The sequence below is a fragment of the Aythya ferina genome, assembly GCF_964211825.1.
Source record: "Aythya ferina genome assembly, chromosome: 1".
Lineage (NCBI taxonomy): Eukaryota > Metazoa > Chordata > Aves > Anseriformes > Anatidae > Aythya > Aythya ferina.
In genome coordinates, this window is record NC_140296.1 from 160,463,910 (window position 1) to 160,475,938 (window position 12,029).

The 12,029-nt window shown below is 35.9% G+C and overlaps 1 protein-coding gene across 3 annotated transcripts in view; it reads right to left on the reverse strand.

The window, feature by feature from the left end:
* CDK17 (cyclin dependent kinase 17) overlaps positions 1–12,029 on the reverse strand; it is a 95,789-nt gene that overhangs the window by 47,034 nt on the left and 36,726 nt on the right. For 2 of the 3 annotated variants that reach the window (XM_084496505.1, XM_084496506.1), the window contains exon 3: positions 8,046–8,084. The exons of the other annotated variant lie outside the window; for it this stretch is intronic. In XM_084496505.1, the coding sequence (XP_084352631.1) occupies positions 8,046–8,084 (39 nt within the window). The remainder of the gene's footprint in view (positions 1–8,045; positions 8,085–12,029) is intronic. 3 annotated transcript variants of the gene reach the window in all.

Consider the following 12,029-nt stretch of genomic DNA (forward strand, 5'->3'; position numbering starts at 1 on the left):
TGGTGCCTTCACCTCTAAAACTCTGTGCTTCTTTGGCCTAAGTATTTATTTCTAATCATCTCTTTTTATTTGAGCCTCAGCTTCCTTGTTCTGTGCATTCAATACTACATCGATCCTAGGGCAGTAGGCAGTACATTTCTTCCTTGCCAATTTTTGAACAAAACCTAGCTACTAACACCATGACAGAAAACACATTGGTTCGGATATAGCACAACCTCTACATTCATTTTCTACGTATTAAAAGTTGCCTTCTGCTTTCCAACTTTCTTACTAATCTTTGGTTGAATTTCGCCCAGCTTTTAGACCAAAAACCTAACCATGAATTTGTACACGATGCTGAACAAATGAATGCTAACTCTGAAAATGTAAACCACCGTTCAGTGCACAGTTTGTTTTGTGAAGACAGTCATCACTGGGTGTGACTACAGCGCTTGGTGGGGTCTAATTTTGAAATTATTACTTCATTTTATTACCTATATATGCAATAAGTAGTATATAAAATATGTAAAATTAAAAATATATAAAATATGTAATTTTACATAATTTCTAAAATATGTAATTCTACTTAATTTCAATTGTTTCTAAAACGGATTTTCAAGAAAACCAACTCAAAGGTATTTTTTTCTGGGAAAATATGGGAAGCAAAACTCTCCTCCCTTTGACCAAGCCCTGATACACCAAAAACAGCAAGAGCCCCTCAAATTCCCCCAAGCTCTAACAGTAAACCTTATAACCAAGTTCTCGGAAAATTTCTTTAGTATGGAAGTCTACTGCTAAAAAACATACAAATGTTTTTCAACTCAGACACTAGTGTCACTATCATTGGAGGCTAACTTAAACCTCGAGCAAACTGCTGAGACAGAGTGATGTGTAACTGAAAATACCTCTTATATGGCAAGATTTAGTGCTTCTCACAAAAATGAAAATTCTGCATGAACAATATTCAGTTTCTAATTACAATGAGAAAAGTAAGATTCCAGCATACACCTCAAGAAGGGTCAGAAAGTACCAGAGGCATGACAAGGAAAAGGCAGGGCCATATGGCTTGAGGCAAAGCTGTTTACAAGTGAGACAGTATAACATCTTGGTCTTGTCAAATCATACCCTACATCTAGATATTTGCATTTTCTGATGAGTCTAGTATAATTAACCACATTGGAGCGTACCCACACATGTGGACTACATTTGCATTCACATATGTATGAAGTTGACAGTTTCTGTTGTATATTACATTTTTTGTCTTCCTGATAAAAAGATCATCTCTAAAAACTGTGTAGCACATTAAAAAGGTCAGAACTTTTGAATACACCAAATGATTTAAGCAAAGATTAGGTTTTATGCTAGTAATGAACATAAAAGTGTGATGAACAGACATGATTATTTCAAAAATGTGTTTTCCTTGTGGCACTGGTAGATTTGGATATATTTTACAGTTTAAAACAAAACAACTAAAATATCTTAACATATAAAAAAAGTCTGATCAATAAGGATAAACACAGAATTAATGGCAAATGGCTAATTTATATAAAATTAAATATTAATGTTTAATATAAGATCTAATTATACAAAAATAATTTTTGTAATCAGAGACAACTATTACCTTTCTGCACAGTCATATGTACTGTTCTAAATTATGGAACCCATTACAAAAGTTAGCAAAAATAATTTAGGTCGTGTAGTAGGCCAGGCATAACTACCTGCAAACAATGAAATGAAGTTGCAAGCGCTCTCAAATTATTAGTATGCTTTTTACTAAGAGAACTATTAATGGTACTTGATTACGAGGTGTTTTTTTTTTTTTTTTTAATTCTAGTACTTTTTTTTTTTTTTTAAAAAAAAAGGAAGGATCACATAGCATTCTCTTTTTATGATGGTATAACAAAGACTTATGATCTGAAAAAGTCTTTTTGTTATAGCCTATGCAGCTAAATTTGCATTGTGGTATGCTATAAACATTTAAAGTAATGGTCACATGAATTTTCATTTGTGTGCTGCCTCCTCCCTGAAAGCGACAGTAACACGTAAGAGTTGGAACAAATATTGAAAATGATCAAGCAAACTCTGCTGAAAGTGAATTTACAAGACTGTTTACTATTATTTGTGCGTTTTAAACATATAAACACTTAAAAGCCACACTTTCAAAAACAGTATTTAACACTGTTCAACAATCTCCAAGACCCCTAAGTCACAATTTCAATTCAGCCACTTTAAGAATTCATTTTTTGCAATATTAGTAATACTTTGAATCACTACATTTGAAGGATAGTGCGGCAGTTTTTATTGTGACATTATAGTGCAACTGATTTTTCTTGAATAAGATGAGTCAAAGCTATCTATAAAAGTTATATGCCTTTATTACATACATCTATGAATTGCCTCTTATAATTTTATCTCTGTGATTATAGGTTTGGTTTGTCTTCAAAAAAAAATGTTTCACTATATAAAACTCACTAACATTCCTTAAGTTAGCATCACTGTACTTGGTAAATATAACTCAGAACCACCCAAAGGCTTAGCTGACACGATTTTTTTTAGAGAGGAGGAGGTGTTTCTGGTACTACAGTAGATATCTTCACGGTGCTATTGGTTTAATGTTCCGCTACAGCTAAAAAAACAATGATCAGAAATTACAGGGGAGTAATCACCATGCAAACGGATGGGTCTATTGCATTTTGAGCATCATACACAGATCTTGTCTTCCTCTCTCAAACAGATGAGGACCATAAAGGGCTCTCAAAAGTACTACAAGGGTGACCAAAGACAAAAGCGCTGCTGCAGAAAGAATGCCTACACAGCCTAGGCCTGTTCCACTTCAAAAAGCAGCAACTGCAGAAGACGTGACACAATCCACAGGCTTGTAAGGGGACACACAGCTTGATCACCTCCTCCAGCCCAAGAGGCAGGGTCACTGTGAAAGCTCTCAGAGGCAGGGTAAGTACAACAGACGGAAGTGGTTCTTCACAACGCGCAGTCTGTGGAAACTCCTCACCACAGGATGTGACGAGCACCCAGAGCTTACAAGATGCAAGGGGAGACTCAACAAGCGACCTGCTCGGGGTTACTAAATGCACAGGAACATGCTCAGGAAGTCTCTGAACCAGAAACTATTAGAGTACCCATGGGAAATGCTGTTACATTTTGGGCTCTAATCTTAGACTTTCCCTGAATTGTCACCAGCAGAGACTGGAGGACTATCCAGGACTGCGTCTGTCCTTACACTGCAAAACTCCTGCTGCAGGGGTGCAGCTGCAAGTGCTTTGTTCCCACTGTCACAAACACTCATTCCTGCAAGAGCCTCAGTAATTGTTCTTCTCTAGCTCTTTTTCCTCAGTCCACTCTACAAGCTTTAATTCCAAACTGATAAAGCTTATAATATGAAAAGCAAGCTGAAAGAGAGGAGGTGGTTCTTTTTGAATCATATTGGGTCAGTTAATACAGTATTTGCTTCATATTCTGGCTACAAAATCACTTCATCTTGGTCTCATCTTTCAAGGATTAACTACTAAATTCAGTTCAACTCCTAAATTTCTTAAGATGTACTAATTACTATAGTACATTAAGACTAATCATGCAAATCTTTCCTTTAAACGTAAAAAAAGGTTAATATTTTCCAAATTAAAATATTTAGACACATTATGCTAGTGTACAGAAAACTCATTTTTCTTCTCAATGCCCTGAACCCTTTTTGAAATATGAACGTACCCTTTTGTTGTAATTATTTACACATACACACACGTGCACCTTTTTTATAACGCCAGATGCATGCTACCTTGCTAGGTGTACATCTTGGCAAATCTCTCGGTTTACAGTTGGGCAACACATAGTGACTGTACACTACTGCACTACTTGATTTTCAAGTTTGGTGTATGCTGAGCTGTTTTATGTTATTTGGATCATTTTCTTGTATTTCTTGCATCCTATCACTCAAACTTCTGTTATTATTGGCACAATACAAAATAACTACAACAGCACCATTGAAAGAAAATACTCTTCAAAATACAGGCAGCCTGGCTTACTGATGTTTTAAGAGTTGCTAAACCACATTGCTGATCTGTTTTATAAAACACACTTGTATTTTAAGAAAATACAGTGCCCAGTAAGGTACTGTCTTGCTGTGTTTGAAATAATGCCAACACCACTGCTAACAAACATGTAAGAAACAGAAAACTCAAATAAAATGCTGAAATCTTTCAATTATAAAGTGACAGAAATTTATGCTTAAGCATAAATGAAACCAATTTTTTATGTCATAAACAGGAGCACTGCCAGTATGGAGCAGAACAATAGTCAGTATAACAAAGAAGCTTGTCCGCTGAATTAATTAAGAACAACTATTTTACGAGGTTATAAAGATGCCTCATCTTCTTCCTTTAACTGTAATTTAAAGTAACCACAAACGCTGGCCTGAAATTATTCCCAAGTTCAGCATTTTTCAATATATCCCCAATGTTTCTTCTTCTTCTCCATCTGTCTTAAAGGGCCACACCACTTCTTTTGTTCCTGTGCTGAATTTACTTAACTGGATTTACTTAATCTGAGATCCAGAGAGACTGCAAATTGCTTGGCATTTCTATGCAAGGTCTCAGCTACTGACATACTGTCACATGTCAGTCAGTCGGTGGATTAAGGAAAGAAAGTGTTTTCATTAGGAATGTAAATGCGTTTTAAAACACATTTTATGAATATCTAATACCAGATATTCAACTAACTCTTTTTATTTTTTTTCAGGCCCCATGAGTATCTCTATTATGTGACAGAAAGACCAAGCTGGCTTTTAGATTTCACTGTCTGAATTGTGGAATGATATTTGCTTCAGCTAGCTTTAATAAAGAATCAAAATCACCTGTCATACGTGATGACATTTTCCCCTTAAATCAGGCATTGCTGATAGAGCTGAGTAAGTCTGCAAGAAAATGCATTATTCAGTAACCTCCATTCTGGAGATGGGAAACATACTAATGCATAAATATATTTTTGAATTTCAAATAAATAATGTACACAACAGGAGTTTTGTCTAATCAAAATAAGACAGATGTTGGAGACTTAGACTCGGGCACCTATGACCTCAGAAATAGGAGTGAACCCAGGCACGCTCTATATTTTAAGTAAACGTGTAACAGCAAGCCTGACAATTCACAGCTGCTACCAGAAAGACTGTCCTAGGTCCTCCCCTGGCAAAAAGAAGGGTAATTTTGATTTAGGTTTCTGAACTAGGCCATCACAGGACACGCAGACTGCTAAGTGCAGACACGAGGGAGGAGGCACAACTTCACTCATCACTTTTAGCTGCAGCTTGACTTTGGATTGGCTCAACTATGGTGAAATCTCATTAAATGCCCTGAGAATAAGCTACTGCTTTTTTGTAGGACAGAACTCTATGCAGTTTCTTTTCTGTCTACCTTGACCTCACCCTCATTTCAGAAAACTTCCAGTGTGCTTTTTTTTTTTCTTCTTTCTCCATTTTGATAGAGAACAGGGAAATGTTAAAACTCTATGCAAATGAAACTAAATTTTCATTCTCTAGACAGCTTTGCATGAACCTTGCAATCATGATAACCTTTTAAAAATATTTATATCAACTGCTTCAAAGTTGTAAGTGCTACTGTTGTATAGCTCCATCATATTTTAACATTATCTGGTACATATTCATTTAACTAACCTGAATGAATGCTGTATTAATGGCCACTCAGTTATTACATGTCTGTTGGCAATAGACTGACTTTTTTTGGACTTGCAATACAAAATATTTTGAATAAGCTGCTTTCCTGAAGAAGCTGTTGTCAAGAAGCCCCTTCTTCCTTCAGAAGTCCTAGAATGTAAGTATGTGAATTTCTGACATTGTAGAGCTGATATCCTGCACGATACAATATTTAATTACACTGCTGGAAGCCTGTCAGACCCAATCAGTAAAATTAGTTGATTGCAGATGATGGCTCCAATGGAATAAATATTTGAATAACCCAAAGCAGCTATAGATTTGCTGTTACCTGTACTCTCATGGAGCTGCATAAAGAGCACTGCATAAATTACTGTATATTTATATGTTATTTTACGAGATTGTTTCCATGGACTCTGTTATGTGATACCCAGGAAAACGTTAAACAGGAATATGCCCAGGAAAACATAAAACATTATTATGTGATGCCCAGGAAAACATTAAACAGCTCTAAAAATAGAGCAGCTATTCAAAACCTATGTATTTATTCGTTAAATAATACGATGAAAGCTTCAAATTTGACTATTACAACATTACAAACTAAGCAGAACCTTTGAAGGATTTCTCCTGTTGCTCAAAATTAATCTATTTGAGTAGAGAAGTGATATCTAGAGCATATCTTCTTCACTTGGAAGATGTGGCAGAAAATATTGGTAAAATAGTAGAAGAAAAATGCTGACAGAAAACTAAAGAAACACAACCTTCAGGTTTCTCCCAGAAATAAAAGTGAAGTATCTCAGCGACTACAATGGCACTGTAATGATCCTGTAATTTTATTTATTTATTTATTTTTTTAAGGGTGGGTTGGATGACAAGCTTTTCCATGGATTCTGTATAAGCTATAAAATAAGAGATGATAACAAGGCAAAAATGAGATCAAGACATCTAAAATACACTACAAAAAGCCTTTCAAAGTTGAATTCATATACATGTATGATGAGCTTTTGGCTTCTGTCTAGGTATCGAGATGAAGAAGATCACAAACAAATGAAAAATATTCAAAGCTGAAAGTCTGCCTTTGAGATTTATATATTTCATACTGCTGACAATTCTCAAAACTGTAGTTCTGGCCATCAGAATGCTTACTTGAACACAAGTTCGATAGTTCTACACCTTCTATCATGCATGACATACCACCAGTACTTATTTTCCCTCTAAAACGCCCACTTCCAGAAGACATTACACTACACAAAATCCTTCAGAGCACTGTTACATGTACAATTTAAATCAACACATGTCAGCATTGCAGCCAAGTATCCCTTGCCTCCCTCCTTGCCTTCCCACACACAACTACCCTGTAGCTCCCAACACAAATATCTGTGAGGCTACATTGCCAATCAAATCAGGAAAGAGAGGACCTATTTCCTTTCTGCCCTACTTTCAGAAAAAACAAACAACAACACAAACAGCCAACGTTTATTTTGCTTTTCTGTACTTCACAAGTATATCTGAATGCTACTTGAGAACAAATTTCTACATCTTCATCAGTGAGCCTACGCTAGCAGAAATCTGTTGTACATGTATATACAGAGTCCACCTCTGCAGCTATGTGCCACGTTCTCCTGCCAAACCTGTGCTCTGCTTCTGAAGGAACAGATTAAGGAGTGGACAAAAACTCCTCAAGACTACAGGTCTCTGAAACATGCTTTCAGGCCCTGAATTTTCATGCTCATTTCACTTCATAAGCACTTCCACACACGAACAGAGCCTCCAGGTTTTGTGGGAAGGAGCAAATTAAAACAGAAGGGAAGAAAGAACACTATGTTGTGCAGGATATGTGGGATGGAAACAATGTACTGAACAGTAATAACAAAAATTGATGTATGCCACAGCACAGAAGGTACATACAGACTATAATAAAACCATTGTCAGGATGGTGTAAGGAAGAGTACGAGGTTCAGTATTTAGCTGTGACAACTGCCAGTTATTTGTGGTAATCTATAGTTCTGGAATGAGCTCTATCACTTCTGGGGACTTTTTTTTTTTTTTTTTTTCCTCCCCAGCATTTGTATATTGATACTTTCCACCAGTATCAAGAAAAACATTGTACTGATTTATTACTTGTAAGTATTTCTGTGCTCATATTTTCAATCCAAGAACATTGTCTTGAAAATATGTTGCAATTCACTGTTTTCCTTACATACTCAAGGAATCACACACAGCAGATGGGACTTTCTCAGCTGTACTGAAGATGATATGAAATGACTACAACTACATAAAAATTTGGCTGTTCTAAGACAGCACTGCAACGTGTCAATTTTACAAACGTTTATTCTTCTTACCAGAGTAGTAACTAGTCATTAAGGCCTTAAACCTAAAAAACACTTACGCACTTTACTGTAGCTGATCCTTCCATTATTACTCACACCTGTAAAATTACAAAAAAATTATGCAAGTGTTTGTGAGAGTAGATCCCATGCTCATATGACTGAGCTACAACAGACTAAATGGAGATAAATATTATTCTATGATTCTGTGAAGTTCATGAAGTCAACTCCATCAGAACCTCACTTGTTTTGTTTTAGCAAGTATGTATACATACATAAATATATATAAAGAAAAAAAAGGCATTATATAATGGCTTTCCAACCAAATTGTTACTTATATATTAACGCAAGAGCTGTGGATGTATTTATGAACATATCTTGTAATTAAATCTTAAAAGCATGCTTGGAGCTTATGGTAATGTATTTAATGATATTAGACAATACAGCCCGATTTTGCACTTTCATTAGAGAGCATATTCATATGTGTTTAAAGCATTTGCATAAATTTTACAGTTAATTGGGTTTTAAATATGCATGATTTGGATGTTACTTCTAGCCAAATTTCATTACTATGTCATTGGCAAGGAAAAATTTCAGGAGCAAATTTAGTTGTCAAGTGCTACAAATTACCATTTAGTATTTTTAATATTAATCTGAACACATATATTAACGTAGAACCTAAAATTAAAGAAACAAGCCAGCTAAATGTTATTGTGCTTGAATCAATACAATTAAAAACAAACAACAAATCCAACTAGTTAGTTTTGTATGTTAAAACATCAGAGACCATGACAAAGCTGTTTTCAGATGAAAAAATACCCCAAAGTATCCTTCGTACAGCCCACAGTTCATAAGGCTTCAGATGTGTATTAGGCATTTCATCAGTCCCTCTACTTTTACGGTTTATGCATCTGATTATGTGATGCTTTCACACCCAAAAGCCAATTATGATGAATGTAATTTGTAAGGCAGATTTAATCATACATAGGTTTCTGGTCACAAAGTAATTTGATGGTGTTCCAGAAAGAATACTGTTGATTATTCCACATTCAGTGCAATAGCTCTGTGCTACGGCATTGCTATTGCACCGAACAATATGGGTTGATCCCTGCTAATCCCATTTTGCTGCTGATGGGTAAGTGCTGCATGCTGAGACTGTACTGACATAACATGATGAAGGAGGCTGTGTGTGAAATGAGACTGCATACAAAAGGTCAGCTGATTCAGTGGTATCAATGCATTGCGAAAAAATCAGAAGTTACGCATCTATTTTTACATCTGTGAACTACAAATGGGACAATTTGTTCTACATTAGGAGTAATGTTCTCTAAAACCAATCTTCAAACAACCCACTCAAATGTTAGAGCTAATGACAAGGGAGGTCTATGGATGAGAGCAGCAGCTACTTGGAATCAGAGGCAATTGTTCTGGGAGAGGAAAAGTTTGAGAGGGTGCTGAGCAAGACTGGCTACTCCAGAAGGGCAACTGTGACAAAGGTCCCTGGTATTATGTGCATGTGATCTACATCTGGAATCACAGTGCTGAACCGTAACTTTCAAATATAGATTTTACAGGACACACATGAAAAATCAGAGATGAGTATGGATCCTAGGTCAGCACAGAAGTGGATTTCTATGAATGTAGTCTCTAAGGTGCAGCTGAACACACTTTTCAGGAAGAAAAAAAGCTGGCTTGTATAAAAAATATCTTTCAGTGAATACGGCCATCAGAATGGAATGACAGAAGACGAGACAGGTTAATCTCTAGGAAGAAAAAAATAAAAACAAAACAAAATTCACAACAGCAGAAGAAAATTCTGTTGTAAATGCCTCTGGTATTTAGGTTCTACCCTTGCCTTTGGCATGGGAAAGAGAGTTGGCTAAACTACATACGAAGAACCACTTTCTGAAGACTGTCTGTACCCTGGACTTCGATTCTTTGTAGATGAAGATATTGGCTTGCTTTTACTTACTACAGTGTGCTTTCTAAGTTCAAGAACAGACCCAAAGTCTGCAAAATGGTCACATTTGTTTTTCTCTATTCCACAGGGTAGAAGTGCCGTTTCTTCCTCTTAAAAGCAAAACTAGGGGAGAAGGTTGCTCCTTTCTTCTCAGATCAGGATTACTGCAGTAAAGAAATGCACTTCTGAGATCTTAACGTAGCTATCTTTTCCAACCCTAATGACTCTATCAACTCATAAACCGCTCTTTAAGAGACTTCTTCTCATGTATCCCCATTTGATATTTACAGCTAGTACAGGCTTCTTCGCACTCCAATTGCACATATAAAGACACTGAGGCATTCTCATTTAAGCATTCCTCTGTAAGTAATTTTTATGTCCACTGAAGGACCATTTTCCAAGGCATGTTCACTACCTAACCCTAACTTATCTTTCACCAGAAGAGGGAACTCATTTCCTGTCTTTTTTTTCAGCAATTGTTGCCGAAATCTTGTCTCCTGTGATCCATCTGAAAACTACTCCTTCCAACATATCTTAAGTAGTGGGAAAGTTAAGAGTTTCCTTTAGAAAAGCAGGACTAGCTGGTGTAGCAAGCATTTTTCCAACCTTACTTTCTAAGAGTTCTTGAAGGAAAAAAAAAACACAAGGTACTATCTTGTTCATCTCTGTAAGATCAAAGTTAAAACTGATACTAATACAAGCACTGTAAAAGTATCAGAAAAGGGGAGCAAATGGCAGTAAAACTTTTTTAAATGACAGAAATGAATTAAAGATTACATGTAGCAACAGTACAATCTGTGTTTATTATCCTTCCTCTTTAAAAAAGATCTACAACACTTTAATGTATCCAAAGGTATTCTGTTATGGCATTGACAACATCTTGCAGTTCTAAACATAGTATGTATCATACCACAAAATATTGGCATATAAGCTTCCTTTTGGCCAGTGAGATAATGTGGAAAGCAAAGTAAAATGAGTATTTGAAGATAAATAATTAATTTGTAACTAGAAACATTTTAAATATCTTCAGAGAAGTTAGGTCTGTCAAAGTTGGTTGAGAAACATGCAGAAGACATCTAAATATTGCTGCTTGAGATAATTCTCATATACTATAAACCACAAATAGAGTTATACAAGGTTTAGGATAGCATGAGCTCACATTTCAGAAACTCATTATTGTGTTCTTTCTACCTTGAGCTAGAACACAGAATGTGATCCAGTTTAAATCAAAGCCTTTTTATTCTTCCTGGATGCAGTTTTCAACTGAATCATTTCAGTAACCCAGTTCACTACATTCACTGATGCTGGTGACAATTTTTGATGCTTATTTCCCAGCACAAAAGTAATATTCTTAGCACTTATTCACATAATGGAATCAATCTATCAGAAGTATATAGAGGTCTGAAGAAAATATGAGTCAGTAACAAAGGCTAACGCAAGCAAAACCAAGTTGGACAGCTGCTCAGAACGTCTCAAAGTATTTTATTCATACTAGTGCAAAAATACTACAATTATTGTTTTGGAGTAGATCTGTTGTATAAATTCTTAAAGCTCTAACAGACATAATTTTCCAAGCCATCAGGCACAGCCCATGATGAAGACAATAGTGATGAACAAGCCAGGGATTAAAGATAAAAATGAAAAACACTAATAGTTTTGTTTTGTCAAAGGTAAAGTCAGTTTGGTATGCAACAGATTTTGGATGGGGTTTAAAAGTCTGCAGGGCAAATTCCATTGCCTCTACTTCTGTTTAAATTTCCCAGTCCTGCCTGAATATTCCCATTGAATATTCAGAAACACTTACTGGTGTGAGACGAAAAAAATTCAGATCACTTGATACCTGAGAAAATCTTAGATGTCAGCAGAACAAGAAGTAATACTAATCAGCACAGAAGATGAAATATGACTTCAATGCTGCAGCCAAGGAAACAGAACAAAGAAACACAGTCTCTTCTAGTTGCTATTACTGCAACTTGGATTCAGATGCAGTATTATCATTACCGTGGATATTACAGCAGCCAGTACGCTTACGGAATCAGCGAAAGAACTGAATAAGAATACACAAACAAGATAGGTGTCCTGGATG